Here is a 22,119-nt window from a genome sequence, read left to right on the forward strand (position 1 = left end):
GTCATAAAATTCTCATGTAACTGTCGCTTTTATCGTCAAAGAAATTTTTACCAGAAAAACGTGACAGATACACTTATCGCGTTATTTTGTCGTTTTTTAGATACCGATTAGTTTTTTAACATTAGTTCTTTAACATTAATTCAGAAATCGTCTCCGAATATCTTGAAAAAACAGGAATAGTAATAGGCGTGATTCATAACGGGTAGGTCTTGACAGCTTCGTCCGGTGACTGCCTCCGATTGCAATGTCCGCATTAAGCAAGCAAAATCCGGGTCCGTAAAGAGGGACTATTTATAGATTCGCGACGAGTACGGCGCCTTATTTACTTCCTACGCCATCTTATCCGGTAGCATCTGTCAAGAATACATTTCCAGATGAAATTATGGCTGCCCATGTTGAAAAATACCATCAGAAAGATTATACAGATATATCAATTGTAAAGATAATTCAATATCTATGTTAATAATGTGCTATGATATGACAACTTATGTGATATTTATTTATCTTGCTATTTTATCTCGTGAGATTATTATATCTTGGTTTTTGTTTTGTTATCCGGAATGTGAAATAAATGCGGCATATACGTGAGGTCGGCGACGGGTCTGAGGTCGTAATGTTCGTATCAGACCGAGAAAGATCTAATAAGGAAAACAAAGAACAGAAAATTCGTCACAACACTGTAAAGAGATTCTGAGCGCGTTGTGCGTCTGCGCTTGTTTAAAAAGAGCAAATTCAAAATATACAGAAAACCTTCGAAAAAAGCATTTTTTCGACCTGTTTGATCCCAATCGAATTGTTTTTCACAAAACGTAAAAATATTTGATATTATAAAATCCGAGCACGACACTCGATAATATAATCGAAATCTCGATCACAATCTCACAAGCTCGCGAGGCGAAGAATTAACGATTCCGAACGTGTTAGCGGGTGATTTGAAAACGGGTTTTGGCGCGCTCGCGTCGCGTGTTTTCTTGACGTTTTACGGTGCTTTGAGACCGCCCCGTGCAATTTCGTCGTTAATAACGCCAATAACCGTCGCGCAGTGGTAACGATGAGGTGAGAGATAGTTATCTGCTCGTATTCTTCAGAAAACAGGCGACCGGCGCGGCGCGCGCTTTGACGGAATACAAATCGTTCCGAGAGACACGCGGCGAATGGCGCGCGTTCCGACGACAACGACGTCGATGCGTTGATAGCGATCGACAAGGTGCGGGTAACCGGAGGAGTAATCGCTCAAGGATCGCCGTAAAAGGATACTTGCGCGTAATTGACGCGAATCGCTCAGAAATTTAATATCGACGATCCGATAAGCGCGGCTCGCGACAAAGGATTTTTTTCGAGTTGCCAACTTTACACCGACCGAAAATGCAAATTTACAAATTTTTATTATTAATAATAAAGAGATACATATCGGTGATTTTGAATAAGATACAAAACTTTATTTTACTTTTTTTTTACATTGAAATAAAAGTTTTTTTTTCTTAAAAATTATTAGAAATATTTTAGTTGTATTTTTGTTTAATAATTTGTGTGACAAATCTTGGCAGTAGTGTATCAATGTGATACAATGTGACCTTTGTATTTTCGGATAGAAATTGATATTTTTTATTTTTTTTTTTTCGATAAATTTCTCAACGCTTTCGATATCAAAACGAGCATTGTTCGGGAACGCGAGACTCTCGCTGAAAGTTTACGTGCGAGAACGCGTAAAATCGATAACCCGATGCCAAATTGGATGTTACGACGGTAATAACCGTCGAATTACACGAAATGACCAGCAATAGCGGGTCGGTGCTCTTTCTTCCTCCCGACCTTTTCGCTATACGAAATTTCTCGCATCTGTAATACGGGCCGGATTCGCCGCGCGTTAATAGACGTATTATTTCGCACACCTCGAGCGTTTCGTACGTATAAATGTTTAACTTCCGTGTGGCGCGGCTGTACGTAATCAGTTCTCCACGTATATTAAGCCGACGCAGCCACTTCAGTCACGACCGAATCAAACCTACACAGACATTCGGTGCTCTATCTCGTGTTGCTAATTTGTTAATTTCAGATTTTCTACACACGATTGTACATTATACAAAAAAAAAACTGATGACTGTACCAATTAGTGTCAACACAGTAATATGAAAAAAAAAAAAAAAAACGACAAAAAGCAGCCTTTAATATATTTTAATATTTTTTACATTTGGTATTTAATATTTTAGTATTTTTTTACTTCAATATTTTACACGAGCGGAAAGATTTTGTATGTAACATCTTTAATCTCTCGATGTACCTTATATGGAAGAAAAAAAAATGCAACATTTCTGCACCGAGTGTATTAGTGTCTCGTTAATATTTCCGCGATAAAAAAACAAAAAAAAACCACGAGTTACGAAACACGAGCGGACGTGAAGTCGAGCGCGGGGCGTCAAGGCGAAAAGCAGATTCTCGCGTGACTCGCGCGAACGATCCTCGAACGAGAAGTCTGACGGTAGGATAAAAATGTCCATTCGGTGTTCGTTTCGATCTCTCGTCTCGGTCGTTCAACCTGCACCTCTGTGTGTTTCGCCTCTTCGCCGCGGCCTCGCTCGCCCACTCGTCCGAAAATTGCACCTTTCAGATCAAGAGAGCGGCGCCTACTCGTTCGCTTTTATCGCTCTGTTTTTTCCGTCGCCTCGGGGCGCCACCGAGAGAACACCGCCGAAAAACCACCGGAAGATAACCGTAATAAGAGCTACGCAATATCTTGCGGACTAACGTCAGTAAAAAAAAAAAAAAAAAAAAAAAAAAAAAGAAAGAAAAAGAAAAAGAAAAAAAATAAATTGTGCGCAGCTCGAATATATTTTATCGTAAATTGATTTCCCTCGGAGATATTTCCACAGAAATGACTTCAACATCGGTGAGAAATAGAAACTTAGGTTATTTTTAATTTACGAACGTGTAAAAACACAAGAGCGCTTTTTTTCTGAGATAAATAGGCGATATATTTTGTGAAAATATACAAGTTAAAAGAATTTGTATCGCGTGTGACTTGAGAAACTTATTAAGAAAGTAGGATTTGTGTTTATCGAGTTTTAAAACTCTCGAGAAGTAATCCGAGCCATAAAAACGGGTCGGATGTGTAACCGAAACCATTGGCGGCACTAATTTGTTTTTTCCTTTTTTTTTTTTTCTCATACTCTCGCGTCTCGAGGAATCTCAGAAGGATCTCACGAACGCATTCTTACGCGCACTTACTCGGCGATATTGCTCTAGTACTCTCTGATTAACACCATCACGTGCACTCGGTTTGATTCCGCTCGGTCGCTCGCGCACACCAAGTGGCTTTTTGCCGATTTGCCAGAAGCAAACATAAGCCGACATACTTGCGCGAAAGCCTGGCTTGCATTAAAGCGATATAACAGCTACCACTCTAAAGGCTAAGGCCAAGGTTGTTTATGGCGGTTTCCGGACAGGATAAAGATTATTCGCTTTCTTTATTCGTCTCGCCGTAACTTCGACCGCGTCGAAGAGAGTCTCCGCGCGATACGTTTACCGCTTGTGTTGTATATCAAACTTAATTTTCTAGTTAATATCCCATTTATCCCGATGTGCACACATTCTGTGTGTGAAGTGCGTACGTTCGACGGGTCGTATCTCGTTGATAAACGGTGTCTCGGCGAGTCGTCCTGTTTTTCATGCCGCGAACACTCGGCTGTGATTCCGAGTGAAATTTATCTGGCGTTTCAACTCGTAAACCTGCTCGTTCCGCGCTAACTGCTAGATCGAACATAAATTTGATATATTGACTTCACTCCGTTAATAATTAACCGTAAAAATAAATCTCCTCGACGAGATATTGAACGCTTTTCCTTCGCGTCTCGAAATTATGACGTCTCGAATCGTTTGTCGAGAAGATCATCGCTCTGGTATCGAATATTGTTTCGCGAAAAATTAAGCGGAATGTAACGAGATTTTTGTATCGCTAACGAGATTTCGCAAAGAGATTTTTGCGAATAAAGTTATAAGTAATCGCATGAATCAATGGGTAATTGATGCAAATGGGATACGTGAGTGAGGCAAGTGTAGTGACCTTTTTCAGCGCTAAATCATCCAATCACAGTGACACGAGGCGGCTTTGTTGCATGAAATCGCGATAAATCCATCGCCGCGCCGCGAGATTTATGGTTGTTTAGAATGTCGGCAGCGCACGATTTTCGCGGAGAATCAGCGCGTTTTCGCTGCCGTATAAGTACGCTGCCGATAAGTATCACCGTTACCAAGTATTGCACACGCCGCACTTTATAAAAGGCGACGATGATCATCACTTAAACTTTACAATAGCGAGAGGTGAAAAGTTAATCTTCGGTTTTGCTTCGTATAAGATGTCTCTCAATTTTTCGTAATTTTATCATTGCTGAGTAAAATTTCGAAAATTCGAATGTAAACTTAGTTAGGGCGAGATTCAGGCATTCCTTAGTAGGACGTGCGCGTTCCCTGAGCAGGTCTTACTAGAGTATGCCTGAGTTTTCTCTGATCAGGCCAGCATCAGGAATTCCTAAATAGGACACCGGAATGCTCCCTGATCAGGGCCATATAATACGTTAGGTTTGCCGGATCCAATTTCTACTCGGGTATCTGCGTTGAAGGCGTTGATAGAAAAAATTAAAAAAATGTTTTAATCAATTTAGTAATAGTTTTTTTTTTTTTTCAAGTTCGTCGCGCCGCCGCGACGAAAGCCGAGCGAGAACGACGCGGAAGCGACAACGCGCGGTCGCGACTGCGCGAGTTTAACTCAACGATTTGCAACGTGTCTTCCTCCGCGCGCGCGCGCTTTATATACTTTGTTGTAAAGACGTCAGCGAGCTGACAGCGCCGACCGGACACTTGAAAGGGACGAGCCAGTCACGCTCGCAGATCAGATCCTTTGTCGGCCGTGCAATTAAGATAAGGTACACTCGCGCAAGAAGGAGAAAGAGAAAAAGAGAGAGAAAGAGAGAGAAGAACGTTTCCCCGTCACGGGGTGCGGCGATGTCGCGCCTTACTTCGCGAGAGAGAAGAGAAGAAAGAAGAGTCGCACGCGGCTCCTTCGAGAAAAATAAGCGAACGCTTCCGAGAAAGCGGTTGATTGGCCGAAGCGCCGTTCAATTTGCATAGCTATCATTCTAAATTGCGGTCTGGGAGACCCCGAGAGGTTACGTATCGCCGGCGTAAAAGCTCGCGAGCGAAGTGATTCAGCGCAACATATAATATACGCGCGCGTATAGAAGTCATCTCGACGCGTTCTTAAGAACTTCCGGAATCGACGATATTGTGTTTACAGAGAAAACTTTTTTCGAACCACGACTCCTCGACGACGCTCGAAAATGAATCGAAATAAAATCTCAGAAACGATGTTTACATATATATAACCTCCCGTAGGCTTTAATAACACAAATTTCAGTGTTAAAAATCGTGAACGCGTATATAATCGTCGTGTATGTAAATCTCAGGACGAGATTGCACGGAGATCTCGAGAAGCGTACGAAAGGAGAGAGCAGAAGTTGCCGAGACGTAAATCGAAGTTAATCGCGTACATGTGCGATGCATCTCGTTTTAGACTTCGTTAGTTACGTCAGTATAGTTATCAATAACCCATTAATGTATCGTATCAAAGAAGATTGAATTAAAAGACTTCGGGGAGTGAGACGCGGATGATTAATAATCGGAACAAATATATCGCGTGGGCGCGCGCGCGCGCGCGAGCGTTGCTGCTTGCCGCTGCTGTTTCGATCCATTAAAGGAGAATGCGATCGCGCTCGAATAGAGAACCGCAAGTCAGCTACCAGAGTCGTGGGCAGAGTACGTGTGTTCATTAAATCGTTACCGCTGGTAACGATTCGGGATACCGAACTCAGTTGGATCGAATTATCTGATAAATCGGATGTAAACGCGCGAGACACTGATTAAATCGAAGATAAACGAGCATTCGTCGCATTAATGATCTCGGTGATTGTAACCATCTCGCACTAAACGATAATTTTGAATATAAAACAAATATTCCAATGTTTTTTTTTTTCTTTTTGAAAACTGACTAATGACGTAATTATCCGCATATTTTGTAGCCACGTACACGTACCGTTGCTTCGTTATCGGGGCTTGTGATATCGGAAGAGCTGCCGCACATTTACACTCTCCTCAGGATGATTATTTTAATAATGTATCCGAGAGTATTGCTTTTCTCCTTAAGTGGTGCGCGACGTTTCAATTTCGGACGCGGACCTCTATCACGGATTATCGCTTCTCTACAACAAATCTTCCGTAGAAAGAACTCGCGCGTTATTATCGAACGGCTCTTATCGAACCGGAGAACTCGCGCGTACTGCGGGAGAGAAGATTCGTAAGTTCTCTCGAGACCGTGTTGATTGTGAGAGCTTCATCTTCGGGACACGACGAATTATACGCACTTTGTCGCACAATACTGGGTATTATTTCGGAGAAAACATACAACCGCAAATTGTATCGCTTTCCGCTTCTTTTGTTCGCTCAGAAGAATGTCAGAACGCGTCGAAAACATCGTTATCGCATATCGTTCATTTTTTCCCGTCAGAAAAAAATGTTTCTTTGATATTTTAACGTCTCTTTCACACACAGTTAAATGTCTCTTTCAAATTTAAAACACTCACAAAAACATGACGCACATAAAAAGTAAAAAGAATAACACTATAAATATTTTGTTTGTACGCGATATATTTGTGATTCGCAAGTTTTGCAACGACTGTTAAAACAAAAAAACAAATGCAACCGAGTTTTTAATTGTTTCGATTATCTCACCGACGGCTGCGCAGTCTCCCGTTTTAATCTCCATTGAAACTGGTGTGAAAATTCCAGTTCCGCGAACAACAATCGTTTCCATTGTAATCAGAGGATATTGCCCATTTATATATAAAATAGAGAAGGTAGGGAGAGGAGAATAGGCGCGTTACAGTCAGGAAGCGATTATCGTGTAGGGCGTCTCGCAATTACTATTGTTGTCATCGGTCCATTGTGGAGATACCTTACACACACAGAACGATCGCGGCGCTGTTCCGAGGTTATTGTCGGCACCGACAACCACGTGGTGGTGGGTGATCATCGTGGCCGTTCGCGTCGCGCTCACGGCATTTAAATTGTACGCGCGCGGCAAAAGCGACTCGCGGCTATTCGCCGTGCGACGGCGGCTGTGCATTTTGTACCCGCAGCAATTGCCAGTCCTCCTTTGACGTTTACCGCGTCAGGTGCGCGGGGACGTGTGTAAACAAAGAATTGCGTTACCGCGCGTGTATGCGCGCGGCGCGTATTACGGTAGTTGCTGCTTGAATCCTTTCATTGTACTATTTGCATTCTTTGTTGCATTCGTAATTGGTCTTCGCGATGCAGCCCTCCCAGCGACGCTCGTGCAGCAGAAACTGTTTTTGTTTGTGAGCGATTTAAATTCAGCATAAATTTCATGAAATCCATCTCACAAGCATTGTAGACAATATGTTTTAACAAACAAGAAAGTGTGATAATATTTGTACGCGAAAATTTGTGTATCTTAAAAAATTTTAGATACACAGTGAAATTTCAAAGATAAAATTTACAATTGTAAAAAGCTCTAAAACATTTTTTTTGTAAGCTGAACGGATAAGAGTTGCAATATTGCCGATTCACCAATCACAACACGACGCGGTAATTGCAACGAGCACGAGAGATCGAAAATCCGCCGTCAGATTCGTTTCGGCGTTTACAATCGCGACGCGGCCGAGTGCCAATCCGTCGTTTCTGTTAATCCGCGTCTCTTATCCCGGTGACGTTCGCGTCGAATTCTTGATCGGGCGCGCGTTCGAGTAGCGTGACCATTAATATCATGCCTCGTTAATCCTATATATATATACGGAGAGCGAGTCTGATTAATCGATCCGAGCTGAATGCGCGACCGACGGGCATCAATTTACGGGGCCGCGCCGGACAGGTTTTCGTTTTTCGGTCCCGATATTCGCCGCGGGACGCCACTTACATACCGAATAGCCGGATCGATAATCGATTTCTCGCGGCGCGCAAACCCGCCACTTGTGATTCCGGACGTCCGTGTAAATCGATGAAACGCGGCGCGGCGTCGAGAGAGATGTGACGTTTAAATCACATGATTTATATGCGCGTGTGATTTTTTTCACCCATATTATATTATGTAGTAATGACGACGATGACGATTGTATCCCACGGGAACTCGTTGATGTCCGTTTCTCGACAAATTAATTTCGCGATTTATCTTTGTCAATTTTTTTTACAAAAGAAAACGAAAGGAAAAACATTATTTTGCAGTGTTAATACAACAGCGCATGCGCGATTTCCTCTGTCTTTTATGCGGCGGTTTATAATTTATAATTAAGCGACCGTTCAAGTGGCCATTGATTGTTCAAAGTAGCTTATAAATGCACGAGCCGGCTGTAATGGACGTTAAGAAATGCGGTGTCGGGTATGTGTGCCAGACGCGCACTTCAACTCGGAGACAGTACACAGCCTTGGGGGAGCTCCGAATGAAGAAAATTAACTTCGACAGCCTGAAGTGCCCGGTCGCTTCTTCACGCCGTCTCATATAGAGTGTCTGCAAAAATACACACTCGACCGTTTGGCCAAAGGTATACCACAGCGCACTTCTTTTCGAGATGATGTCGCGATCTCAAAAAGATACAGCAGGTTTGAAGAATGGAGAGCGCTGTATAAAATCCCGAGAAAATTGATCTCGCGCAATAGAGCGCGCGTGCGAGAACGACGCGATCTTCAAGATTTTATCGTTAGTGATTCGCTTTTTCAGTAAATCTTCTCGACACGACTGAAAAATGTGCAATAATCTTCGATATATATTTAATGGGGTGTTTCTCACCGAGCGAACTAATAAATTTGCGCGTCGAATCCGCGCACGTTTTCCACGTCGATGTATGTTAATGAAGATGCAAAGTAGCGCGCGCGCGTTATTAGTCGATAAATACATACATTACGCGCTCGGTAATTTATTATAATTATTGTCGATCGTTTCTGTGCCGTCACGCCGATCCTAACTCATTGCACGTGTCGTCACGGGAACTCGTCCGCAATTTCCATTCGCGTTTCACGGGAGCGATACATACGTACATGACGTGTCGCGCCGATTCACAAGAGAGAGAGAGATCGAGTGTGGGCTTCACGACGAGTGACGCAACAATAAAGTGTCGGCCCACCGATTTCGATTTTCTCGTGAGAGAGTCGATATTTCATTATCGATCAGTATCGCCGGTCGTGATTTGTAACCTGCCAGCGAAACGGGTGTATCTCTTTTACCTCCTCGCGCTTGTTTCACAGCGCGGCTACTGTTGACGCGCTATTTATCACGTTTGTCGTTAAAATGAGAAAGTATCGCGCTGTTAATGCGCGTTCTTTGTAATGCATGTTTTCTCGCATAAAATAAATAAAATGCTCGGAAATTAAAACAAACGAGAACATTTAGAGCAACGTTATAAGAAAAAATAAGAGAAAAGACGTCTTTGTATTACGCGTGGAATATATTACGTGAAATTAATTTATCATTTAATTAATTATTGGAGAAGAGATAATATTCCAACTCGACACGAAGATGAGATGCTTTTGTTAATAATTGTCGATTAGTCGCTCACGATTAATAAAAAAAAATATATTATACAGCCAGCGACGTTTGACTGGCGGTAACAATTAATTTGTCTTGGAATTCGATTTACAATTACACGACGCGATTCGTGAAATAAAACCGACATCACATTCGCATTAAATTCTAACGGACATTAGGATATAAAGGACACATCGTTGTGTTAATTGTCAACGAATATTAGATGTGTGTGTGTATGTGTGTTTAACGGCAATCGCGTTGTCTTGCAAGCAACATCCGTATTTTAACGCAAGTATGTCGGGCTTAATTGCGCACGGAAAAAAGACATTATCACAAAAGGAAAAATATTTCTCGACAGCTCATTTTATGAGCTCGCGCGCGCGTTTTTAATCTCATCTTACAGTATCGGAACGATAACGGATACTTGAATGCGTGGTCAGTTCCCTTCGTGAGACTCACAAACGTACTTTTCTCCCTTCGTGAGAGAATGCGATCCTCGAAATACGAATAAAACAAGCCGCGTGTGGCTGGCTGAACTATTAGTCATGAGAGGACCACCGAGCGCGTTCCCACCACGAGCACGGTCCACTTGTATGTGGGCCAAAACCACACGGGAATATTTTGTAAACACGTTATTGTAATGACAAAAAGGAAAACTATAAAATACCGGGGCTTTTCGAAAATCTTCCGAGAAGACACGACACGCGTGTTAACCGAACGGGAAATTTCTCTTCCGTGAGAACACGCGGCGTTTCTTTCCGGAAAGAAATTTCCTCGACCGGAAATAGCGATTAATATTTCTCGATATGATGTAACACTGTCTGTTACTAAGACTGTCTGACACTGTCTGTTAACTAAGAGACTAAACTAGAGAGAAAAAACAATAAACGAAATAAAAAGAAATAAAAAGACACAGCGACAGATCGTAAAGAGCAGGTTTCACGTTGAAATTAACGACGGCGTTAATTCTAATAATAACGACGAGTCGTTTGCTGGTAATTACCAGAAGTATTTACACACCGCAACGGCACAAACTTTATCGAGCATGGAGCGTGGTGCACTAGAGTGGCGTTTATTTACTCTTGGTGAAAATTTTGTTTCATCTTTTTTTGCGGCGTCCCCGAGAATGATTCCAATTGTTAAAAACATAATTTGTGAAAAAAATTCAGCCCGATAAGGGAACAAAATTCTAAAGTCGAAAGTAAGAGCCACTCCAATATACAGTAGCAGTATTTATTATTTAAATAATTTTTTATATTTAAGGCCTCGGAAGCACCTTTTCTCTTTTCTAATTGTCTGTGAACTTTTTCACGAATTATTTTTTTATCATGCGGAACCATTCTAGAGGGTGCTGCGAAAAAAATTCAAAAGTCAAAAATAAGAGCCACCCTAGCGGTCCACCGGCGCCGGTGGCGCCGCGTCGTTCTCCGCATCACGCAGCGTATCTCCAGCGCATCGCCGCAGCACGCAAATCACGCCGGTTTCTTCGCGTCGTCGTCGCCGTCTTCTCTCCTCGTTCGCGACGCGTTTGCGTAGGCTTTTACACACGCGTGTGGAGACACGTGCGTCGTGTCGCTGCGCCGGCCGGCCGGCCGGCCAGCGAAAAGATGGAACAGGGGTTATTTCTGTCGTCATCAGTCACTCGTAGCGGAGTCGCGCGCGAGAGGAGAGAGGAGGAGAGAGCACACAGGAAAGGGATGAGAAAGAGAGATACACCGATTTCGTGCGCACAGCCATACAAATACAAATACCCGCAGTCTTCTCTTCTGGAATCTCCGCAATCTGTACACGTTTCTCTCTTGTTATGTTGTGAGACTACTATAGAAGAGGAGAATGTAATTGAAACAAATAATAAAACAAATTCGTAATTATAAAAGATAAATATAAAAATGCAATAAGATGTTTTATATTCCAAGTCTCGTCTCGTTTTTATTTACGCTTTCGATTATTTCTTTGTAATCTCGCGATGAAATAACCGTTATTGCGCTCGCGTGATTGCGTCTCGCTTGAGCTGCACAATTCGGTGTCGTGGGACGTTCTGAAACATCGTGGCGAGTAGGCCACTGTTATACCGCGTTCGCGAACGGAAGGATACATCGCTCACGACGACAAATAGCTTCGCAGTAAACGCTATTTCTCTTCAGAGAGAGAGAGAGAATCAAGCCTTCTCTCGGCCAATTTCACTTGTGTCTTTTGTTCCACGATGAGCGGGAACCACGCCCGCGTTTAAACGCGCCTCCCCGCACGGTTGTTATTACGCGTCGGAAAACGTATCGGGTGTATCTCGTGGCCTCCTCGAAATTCGCAGAACGAATCGTCGTTACGTCACAGATCGCGTCCGCGATCGCGAACGACCATATCAATTGTTAAGCCTATGTCACACTACGGATTTGGATTGAAATTGGATTGCAATTTGGTCAATCAGAGCGAAGATCAGTAAACTTAGGATTGGTTTTCTTTCTTCTGATTGGTCAAATTTCAATCCAATCTCAATCCCAATCCGTAGTGTGACATAGGCTTTACATACGTCAAACTACGTGAATGCACAATTTGTATTTTTTATTTTTTACAAATGCAATGCAACAAAATTAAAAGATTCTCTCTCCGTTTCTCTCACATTAATTAGCTCTCGTTTCTTCAGCAACGTGAAAAGAATATTTTTGCGCGCTTAACAATCTTCAAACAAGATACGATTGTCGTCGCATCTCCATTCAAGCGACACCCCGTAGTTCGCGAGGGGGAAGAGTTATAGAAGCCGCGCTCGGCAGCAGCGGCTCGACGCGCGCACAATGCATGTCCGCCTCGTTTTCCGACGCGAACGAACGAACGCCCGGTTGCGTTTTTTTTTTTTCCTTCTACTCGCGCGCATAATGCGCGCAGTTTGGTGCAAGCGGCACGTCCGGGAGATTTCTGCCGCGTTGTTCTTGAAACAGGGAGCCTCCGCGTGTGCGTGAGCTCACACGGGATTTGTACAGATATTCGTCACCGGATCCAGAACCGCCGTAGACTCACCTCTTGCGCGCTGCGGACATTGTTTCGTTAGGTATATTCTGCTCAAAAGACACTGAGGCGCGTTCTCGCGTGGGACGTCGCGCTATTTGCGTATACACGAGTCGCTTTCGCAAACGGCGAGCGGTGATTAATCTCGGGATTAGATTTTTACTTCGAAACCGTCGGCGCTAAAATATGTTTTTCAAACTGTAATAAATTAGCATCTCTCTTGTTTTGGTAATCTCTTATAAACGTTCTTCAATTCCTCGTCGAGGAGTATGTTTTGAATGTCAGTTAAATTGCAGTAAAAAAAAAAAAATAAATATTTGATTAGGAAACTATTGAAAAATTAGTTAACAAATTACACTTAAACGACGCTATTCAAACGTGAGGGTTTGATTTTGATGCAGTGTTTAACGTTCGACTAACGTGAATTTATAACACTGACAAGCAGAGTGCGTTCCAAGCGACTTGGAAAAATGACAGAGGGCTCGTTGACGACGTGAAATATTGCGGCGCGATTAGCGCAGTCTGATTAGCGCGTTCCGCGTAGCGCTCTCGGTATGTCGTTAACGATCTCTTTCCGCGATAGGCGCCTCCGAGGGCGTTAACAACTGTTATTAAATATTGTTTAAGCGATACCGAAGGATCATTATTTCCAGTCGGGGCGACGTTTAATCCGCGCGAGGCGGAACATCAATCAAGCGTGATGGATCGCGAGTCCACCCGCGAGATAATATTGACAAATACAACGACGACTTTTAACGGACAATAGTGCGTAATTTGTAACGTTTATTTTATCAGAAATCAAAATAGAAAACTACGTAAAGAAAATATATGTCACGAATTGTTGTCACGCACTTGTATATCTTTAACCTCTTGACATACAAAGACGTCATGTGTTTCTTACGCCTATTGTAAATATTCGTAACTCTGAGAGAACGCACGCAGATTTAACGCAAATATGTCACGTGTGCTCAACAAATAATATAAGAAGCGAAACGACTTGACGATGTAAAATATGTTAAAATATGTCTGATTTCTTTACGCAAATGTTGAAAAATAAATAGTATTTTTTGGTCACATCGAATTTCATGTAATTCTTATGTACATGGGAAGTTAACAATCTCGGATTATTTGGAAGTTGTTTTATCGAATGTGGAATTGTGCGACCAAGTTTCCGTTAGTCGCGAGCTTCGAAAAACGGGTCGCGTCTGAAAAAGCCGACGCGTGATTGCTCCTTCCGCGGCAATTTTCACAACGGGACGATCAATTCATTATCATCGGCGCGGCGCGCAAAGTATCCTTTATCTCTTCACGGATAGCTCGCGTCACACATTTCTTTGCCGCGTAGCTTACGATGTACGTTATATGTACGCGCTTGTAACCTGCTCAGGTGTTGGACGACGAACCTGTTCGCTCGCCGCAACCTGTTCGCGCGCGCACGACTGGTTTCGTGTTGCTCTCTGTCAAAACCTGTCGATGGACGCGTCGCCCGGCAGAAAATGACCGGGATTGGTCGTGTCGTTTTCGATTACACGTTTCTTTCGTATTTTCTTTTATTTATATTTCTCTCAGCGAGGTTTCCTCCCCCGTGCCCGGCGACGTCGCGTCGTTATCGTCGATCCGCGAGACGTCGCGATCCTACACGAAAAGCAACGATTTTTTTTTTTAATGTCTCGTTAATTACAACCGCCACTCGTTAGAATGTAATTACACGCGCGCGTATATGTAACGGTGTAAATTGACATCTCTGATCGATCACAGCTTGCACCGAGAGCCGAGTATGTACCAGATAAAAAAAAAAAAAAAGAAACGACTTTCTTGCGAAACTAATTGATTGATTGATGAGCTCGTGACAGACGTAAAATTATAATTTATCAAACGGCGGATTTTGAAACCGGTATTTGGTAATAAAAATCGTAGAAGAGAAACCGCGTCTCAGAAATCTATAATGTGTAAAATTAGCTTATCCTTTGTGAATTTCCCACATCAAACAAATTTATGGGACGCTATAATATACACATCTCTGATCCCGCGCGGGCGATCGTTTACATCGAATAAAACATAGGAAACGACAGAGGGAAGCTAAACCTCGCAATGATTTATCGACGATACGTGTAACCGATTCGTCAATAAAAGACATCGGCAGTCTCGTAAAATGGGACTAAAAAAGAATTAACGACTTAAACACAATTTTAACGCGAGCGTGGTTTTTATTTCGGGTCTGACGGTAGTTTTAGACGACGAGAAAAGGGGAACCAGAAGCCACGTTGTCTCGATTTTATACACATGTAGCTAATTATGGTGACAGTTGTAGAATGTAATAGGAAAAACATTTTGTACACACACACACATAATGTGACAACATACAGAATATTTAAATTTGAATTTAGGAAGGCAATGTTGTCCCGTACCAGGTCATTATGACATAAACAACTGAATTTCATGCAAGTACGCGCGGCGTGTGCACAAGTGCCGATCTATTGCACTTCTAATTTATCTACAAATCTTCACGCTTATTATAAATACTAGCACAACACAGGCGCGCGCTACGTGAACGCTATCATTATTATTATTTTAACGTGTTGTGTCAGTGAACACAACCTGTCACCGCGATGACAACTAGTATATATCTTACAAACCATACAATACACATAAGATACCATACATATAAGATACAATACATATAAGAAATGTAAGAAATAACGCATAAAAATCAAACTCAAAAAATAGAGAGAAAGAGAAGTGAAAAAACAACACGTGTACTTGAGTTACGTGTTGTTTTTTCACTTCTCACGTGTCTTTAAAAACGTGACTAAAGTAAAGTCACGTGACTTTATTTTAGTCACGTTTTTAAAGACACATGACTGAAGTACTAAAGCATAGTCACGTGACTTTAGTCAAACATCCGAGAAACGTCCAATCAGTGTCGAGATAAAAGTAGCAACAATCAATATCGAAAGAATCGATTGTGATTATTTACACAAGCTTTTTCTGGTAAAATCACTTTGTTTAGAATCTGTGCGCACGCCATATTTGCGCGTAGAATTCAGTTGATCGTGATGACTTGGTACAAAATTGCCTTCCTAAATTCAAATTTAATATATTTTTTTAAAAACAGAGTGATATTTATAAGTAGATCAATATCCGTTTGATTAGGATAATTGTGTTAATTGTATTTATTAGTGTTAATTGTATTTATTGTTACATGTAGGAACAACGTACGCACAAAATGCGTAGATTATATTTTTATTTATTTGTTTATTTGCATAAAACAAATACGAAAAAAGACAGTATATTTTTATTCTATTCAGACATTGATTACAAAGCGGGTAAAATTGCGGTGTAAAATTTTTCTGAGCGTAAAAGTCTTTTTGTGACGAAAACGTGGACTGAGAATTTACCAGATACGAATCTTAATAGTCGCGAAAGTCACGGCGCGCGGTTTAAAGAGATCGCCCTTGTTACGGTCGGATCTCGCATTTTCTCAAGAACATGCGCCCACGTGGTCCCGCAGAACCCCTCGGTAATCCGAACACGTCGACAGCGCTACTTTGCATGCCTCGGACGATCTGGCACTTAAACAGAAACAAAATGAGAAGCCCGCGCGAAACAAGAATGAAATTATTTTGAGAGCGGCGCGCGGTAGATTTTAGACGCATCGCGAGCATCGCGCGCGTTGTCGGTTTTGCCAGGTGTTTCACGTGTAACGTCAAACGCGGATTGTTCATGCTGTTACCACCGCGATGTGTTTTAACGCGTCAAAGTGATTGACGTTCGTTGTTACAGCCAATTTTCGAGAACGATACTAACTAATTGCAAGTATATGATAGCGAAAAACAAAAGACGTGTTATTTTAAAAATGTGGTCGAAGAACTCACAGTACTAAGAACTTTGGTAGTTTTATTGACTTATTTTAAAAATAGGAGAAAAAATATAAGTCATACATATCTATTTTTTAAAAATTTTGCTTGAAACATGAAAAATATTTTAATTAATATAAAAGAGAATTTAGCAGATTAAACTAAATTTTATACAGATTTATGTGTAAGAGACGCAAAGATTACTGTCTGTACTATAAAAAGCTGAGCTGATTGCACAGCATATCGAGACAAAATTCTCGTTGCGCGCGCGATCGGTTTTCCTTTAAACTTCGCCGTTAAACGCTCTTAAAGATAACCGCCGATCGAAGCTCGAGCGGAGTTCAGCTTCTTAAACGATCGCTTGTTCCGAGTCTCGCGAACAACGAGCATTCACGTCGATCCATCGGACCGAACGATTAAACCCGCCCTTTCCCCGAAACTAATTAAATTAATGATCCCTCCTCGGGCGAATCTTCTTCGCCGTTTAGATACAGAGTCCGGGGGATACCGTCTTCCACGCCTCGACAACTCGGGATATATCGCAACGAGGAGCGTCTTTATCCCTTTATCTTCATTGGATTCAGCCAGTCGCTTCATTATCGTCTCGCGTGGCCTGAGAGAATCTCGTGAAGAAAATCGCAGCGAGAGGCAATTACATTATCTCGCGTATCTGAATCGCATCAATATTCGGCGGCGCCAAATATTGAATCAAACACACGCTTCCCTTTTATCAGGATTGTGTTAAAGATATATTATAGCATTCAGAAAAAAAAGAGGAAGAAAAAACAATGTACTATTTTTAATTAACAGTACATTAACAATGTACTGTTTTTTGATATTATTATATCTTATAAAGCAAGAAATTTATCGGATGTGATATTTTTTATTTTTTTATTTTTCCAAATTAAGAAACTAAAAAAATGTAAGAGTCTAGAGCACAAAATATATTTTTTTAAACCAACAAAATAACGTTATAAAATTCTAAAACTGAGCCAGACACGCAAACGGAGTCGTTGTGCGTACAATATGGCAATGTATTTCGCAAGAATTGCGTGTGCAACGTATCGCTTAAGGTGGTTTAATCATTAGATACCTACTCACCGATTGAATCGCAGAAACAGGAAATGAGAACCATGAGGAAACGCATGATATAGTGAGCATTTAGCTTTAGCGATAAAAATGACATTCGACTGACTAAGTACAAGCGGAAAGCGAAACGCTAGGTAAAAAGAAAACAAATACTGCGCGTTACACGTATGTTTAGAATGTATTACAGTTGCGTGGCAGGACAGAGGATTACATTTCGCAATATTCCTGGCATGGAATTTCGCTTTTGCCGCTTAGATCGGCGGGCGAGCGAGCGAGCGAGCGAGCGAACCGATCGACCGTATTGCAGAAACAGGAAGCGGTACACGCAAGCGAACAAGCCGGTGCGACCGTTCGATCTCGATATCTCGAAGATCCGATCAGTGACGGCTCGTGTTCATTCGATTTACGTGAGCAATCAATCGATCGATCGATCGGTCGATCGAACCAGCCGACACGGCCGAACGTTAATTATCGCGCGTCGTTTTTATTTAACGACGTCGACGAAAAATCATTGTAAAAACGTGCTTCTCTTAACGTGCGGTCTCTTCTGTCTTTCGAGAGAAAAGAAAATTCCTAAAACGTTTAAAATTAACAGAAGAGAAGAGAACAAAAGAGAAAAGGAACGAGAAAGTGAGAGCGTAAACAACAACGACACTAAAGACGAAAGTATTTCGCTGAAGTTAATTACAACACTCGATGGCTGAAGCGTGGTCGTTAACCGACTGTTAATTATCTCGTAAATGAGTCACTTTGGTCAGTCGGTATGCTACGCGAGAACGTCATCGAAACACAACAATCTAAACCGACGTGATACATTGACGCGTCGGAGGAATCTCGGAGGACGCTCGCGGCAAAGCAGAAGAAAACGTGAACATAAACCGCTCTCAGCACGTGGAATTTTGGTCCAGTTATTTAGCTTGAAAGGGGGAGGAAGAGAGAGAGAGAGAGAGAAAGAAAGAGAGAAACAAAAACATACGTCAGAAGTTTAACATGCGAAAGTTTAACGTGATCTCTCTTTAGAGATTGCGTTTCGGCAAAAAAAAGTACAAACTATAAATTAAAGTTCATTGAGAATATCGCGCGTGCTTTATTTTGTTGGCAATTTCTCTCGCTAAAAACTTTCTCCCGTTTCTGCGGCTCCCGGTTCGAACGCGCGCGATAATCGTCCCGACGTGTGTGAAAGGGGATCGATATTCTCGGGAGAACGCCTTTGATCGTCCTGGAGTAAAAGGGTGCGTTTACACACTCGCTTCGCGGCGTGCGACGGATTCGATGCGGTCGTCGCTAAATATAAAGCAAAGACACACACACTTATACTCTCTCTGTCTTACTCTTTCTCTTCCCGGAGGAAGAAAGCTGCGGAATGTCCTGACACTTAATACTACTCGGAGCAGACACGCGTTTTACGAGATCGCCGCGCATTGGATCCCGTCGGAATTTTCAACAATATATTTTAAAAGACCACACGCACCGTCGCGTCGTCGTTGCTTTCGCTTCGAATTGCGCCGGAAACCAACCGGGATTTAGATCGCGAGCGAGAAAGAGAGAAACTGAGAGATGCACCGCGTGTGTGAGATTTAATCTCGGGAAAATATTGTCGGAGACTATAAAGTAGTCTAACATGGCGTGGGTGTCGTTCGAGTGTCGTGAGCAGTTTCGATACTGCATACGATGCAAAACTTTAAATGCGGTATCAGTAATCAACTTCCGCCTCAAATAGAGAAGGGCTTACAAGATATTTTGTGAGATATTAATATATTTCTCTCTCTCTCTCTCTCAGCTGGGAGCTATATGCATTATCATAAAATATTCAACATGTAATATATCCCCGCGTTTAGTGTAATAATAAAACAACTTGTATCTTAACTTAAATCTCATCTTTAAAAACAACTTATATCTTAATCTTTAGGTTTTTTTATTGTTTGTTTAGAAATTGCGAGGATTCGAGTGACTATTTTTGTGATTGGGACCGAAAGAGTCGAATGTTGTGCGACGTTTCACAATTTTTGAAAATCTCAATATTTATAAATACGCGTTTTTTGTAACCAACTTTCAATCACGATGCATTTGAAAATGCTTTATTTATTGAAAAAGTACACGCGCCCAAATACTATGTCTCGCTGGCTTTAGTCTTAATCAATTTCACAAAAAGTTACAAATTATCTATTCTCTGTATACATATATATATATATATATATTACATGTATATGTATATTTGTTACATGTATATTTGTAAATTTATATATTTATACATTTTATGCCATCTGTTAGCAGAAATACAAAATTGCACACATTTTTTGGTCTAACGACGACCACGTTTCTTAAAACTTAAATTTCTATCATAACTTTATTTTCAAATATCTTCGATCAAAAGACACATAGAAAAAAGGCAAGAATATATTTGTTCTCTTTAATTTTTGTTCTGAGTTAATTAAGACTAAAAAAAAGTTGATCTGTTCAGTCGTAGCTGAAATATAGCTTAATAAAACCTCCCTTCTTTTCAAACGCATGAATTTTGCGTAATAGAGGGACGGGAGCGCGTGAACTTGGCACGAGGCACTACCGTGCCTCTTGATTAGCATAATGTCAAGCGCGTTACAGATAAACGATCTATATACGATGTTTTATGTAAATCCGCGCGCATGATCGTGATGTCGATAATCGCGTCACACAACGATAGATACCGCAATCTGCATTAATAAAACAAAAACCTGAGACAAACACACAAAAAGACGATGCATTTAAATTTGTGATTTAAAAATATTCGGAATAAATTGTTAACAAAATCATCCACCGAGCAATATCATCATAGTCGTTATATATTTCGGTTCGCAATTAACGCGGAAAGTAGCAGATAGGCTTTTTTCTAGATAAAACTGTGAATTATCGACCGCGCAGAAAAGTAAACAAAACAAAAAGAACTGACGTTAGAGTAACGAAAAACAAAAGAGAAAGAAATACAGAAGCAATCTCTTGCTGCGACTGTTGAAACAAAGAACCGATCGTAAACTCGTTAAATTTTATGATCGGTCATTTTTTTTTTTTTTTTGTATGACGAGGATAGAGACATTCTTCTTACCGGAGAATTACCCGTGTTCTTAAATTACTTTTATCGGCAAATGTGCCACTAATCGCGCGTACAATTCACGTCACAGACTTTCAGAAATAAATAAACACATTTGAGAAAAATGTGAAGAAGATACGACCATAATGTCGTTCTATCATTAACTGCGTTATCGTGCAGACAAAAAATATCTTCTAACAGTCTCTCGTCTGTTTCTCTCAGGTATTATCACATTGAAAGTAGAAAACAAGCAAGTACTCACCACGTCGAAATCCGCGGGCTTGAACGACACTCGGAGTGCACAGGATCAGGAAAAAGCCGATAACGAAAACACATCGTAACGTTATGTCGCCTCGTCCGAACTTCTTCCTCTTCATGGCAACGGTCATGGTCCGCGAGAATCTCTTGATATGATCGAACAAAAGCGACCATTGACAAAGGCGTTCACATAGTTCGTAGCTCGTTAACGACAAAAGAGAATAAATTCGCGATTCGAGCGCGCGTTTGTTGTCGTCCCGGCTCGCGTCGCGTCTCATCGGATCGCGTCTTTTGACATAATCGACTGAAAGTCACTTGTGTTTTTGATACACGCGATCGCCGCCGCACCGTTTTTTTTTTTTGCTAGTCGAGAATTTCGAGCGACTTTTTAACGACTTTTCGTTTCCTCCGTCACGGATTTTCTCAATTCGATCGTTCACTCGTCAACTCGGCAACGAGCTGTTTCATTTCGCAATTTCAACCGTTGCTGGCTCGAATGTCTTTGGTTTTACGTGCGAAACACAAATTGTCGCGAAAAAAAACTTCGCAAACAATCTCGAAACGACGACGAATAAAAAATTCTTCGCGCGCCGGCCGCGTAACCGCTCCGAACTCACGATAGCGAATTCGTATCACGTGATCGCGTTCCGAAATCACGGTTTCGTATTCCTGTTTTTCTCGTGCGCGCACAGTAAATAAAGTTTCGAATCGGCACGAATCTTCCGCGTGGCGACGACGCCTTTCACTTGTTGCTCTCCCGACGACAGGTGAGACAGGGTAGGGAATCTCGCGCACTAATATTTTTGTTCTGGTAAAAAAAAAAAAAAGCACCGCGAGAAGAGCGGTTCGCGCACGGTTTCGGTTTCGCACATACGCACATGCAAAAGTTTTCTCCTCGACACGCGGACAAACGCGCCAGAAACAACGTCGCGCGATCTAACCGGCACTGACGTCGCGAGCGAACTGAGCACAAGCGAGAAGCACCACCGGGAAGAGACTCGCTCGTCTCCCACCCCGTGTCCTTTGAATAGCGCGACATACCGTCTAGAAAAAACAAAAACGTCTCTCTCTTTGTAAGAAGAAAAATTGTTTCTTTCCCAGCAAGTAGGGTAACTGTCCCTATTAGTGTGCCTGTCCCGATTAGTGTGCCTTTATATTTAAATAAATATTACAGAAAAACAAGTNAAAATAAATAAGTAGAGTATTTTTTTATTTATAGTTATGATATCAATGGATTTTTTAAAATAGTTCATTTTACATTTATA

The 22,119-nt window shown here is 41.7% G+C and overlaps 1 protein-coding gene across 1 annotated transcript in view; it reads right to left on the reverse strand.

The window, feature by feature from the left end:
- The window catches only part of LOC109857294 (laminin subunit alpha-1-like), a 79,310-nt gene that overhangs the window by 55,396 nt on the left and 1,795 nt on the right, over positions 1-22,119 (reverse strand). The window contains exon 2 of the mRNA XM_020433466.1: positions 20,859-21,898. Coding sequence (XP_020289055.1) covers positions 20,859-21,132 — 274 coding nt within the window. The 5' untranslated portion in view covers positions 21,133-21,898. The remainder of the gene's footprint in view (positions 1-20,858; positions 21,899-22,119) is intronic.

The sequence above is a fragment of the Pseudomyrmex gracilis genome, unplaced genomic scaffold (genome assembly GCF_002006095.1).
Source record: "Pseudomyrmex gracilis isolate BER0280 unplaced genomic scaffold, ASM200609v1 scaffold_154, whole genome shotgun sequence".
Lineage (NCBI taxonomy): Eukaryota > Metazoa > Arthropoda > Insecta > Hymenoptera > Formicidae > Pseudomyrmex > Pseudomyrmex gracilis.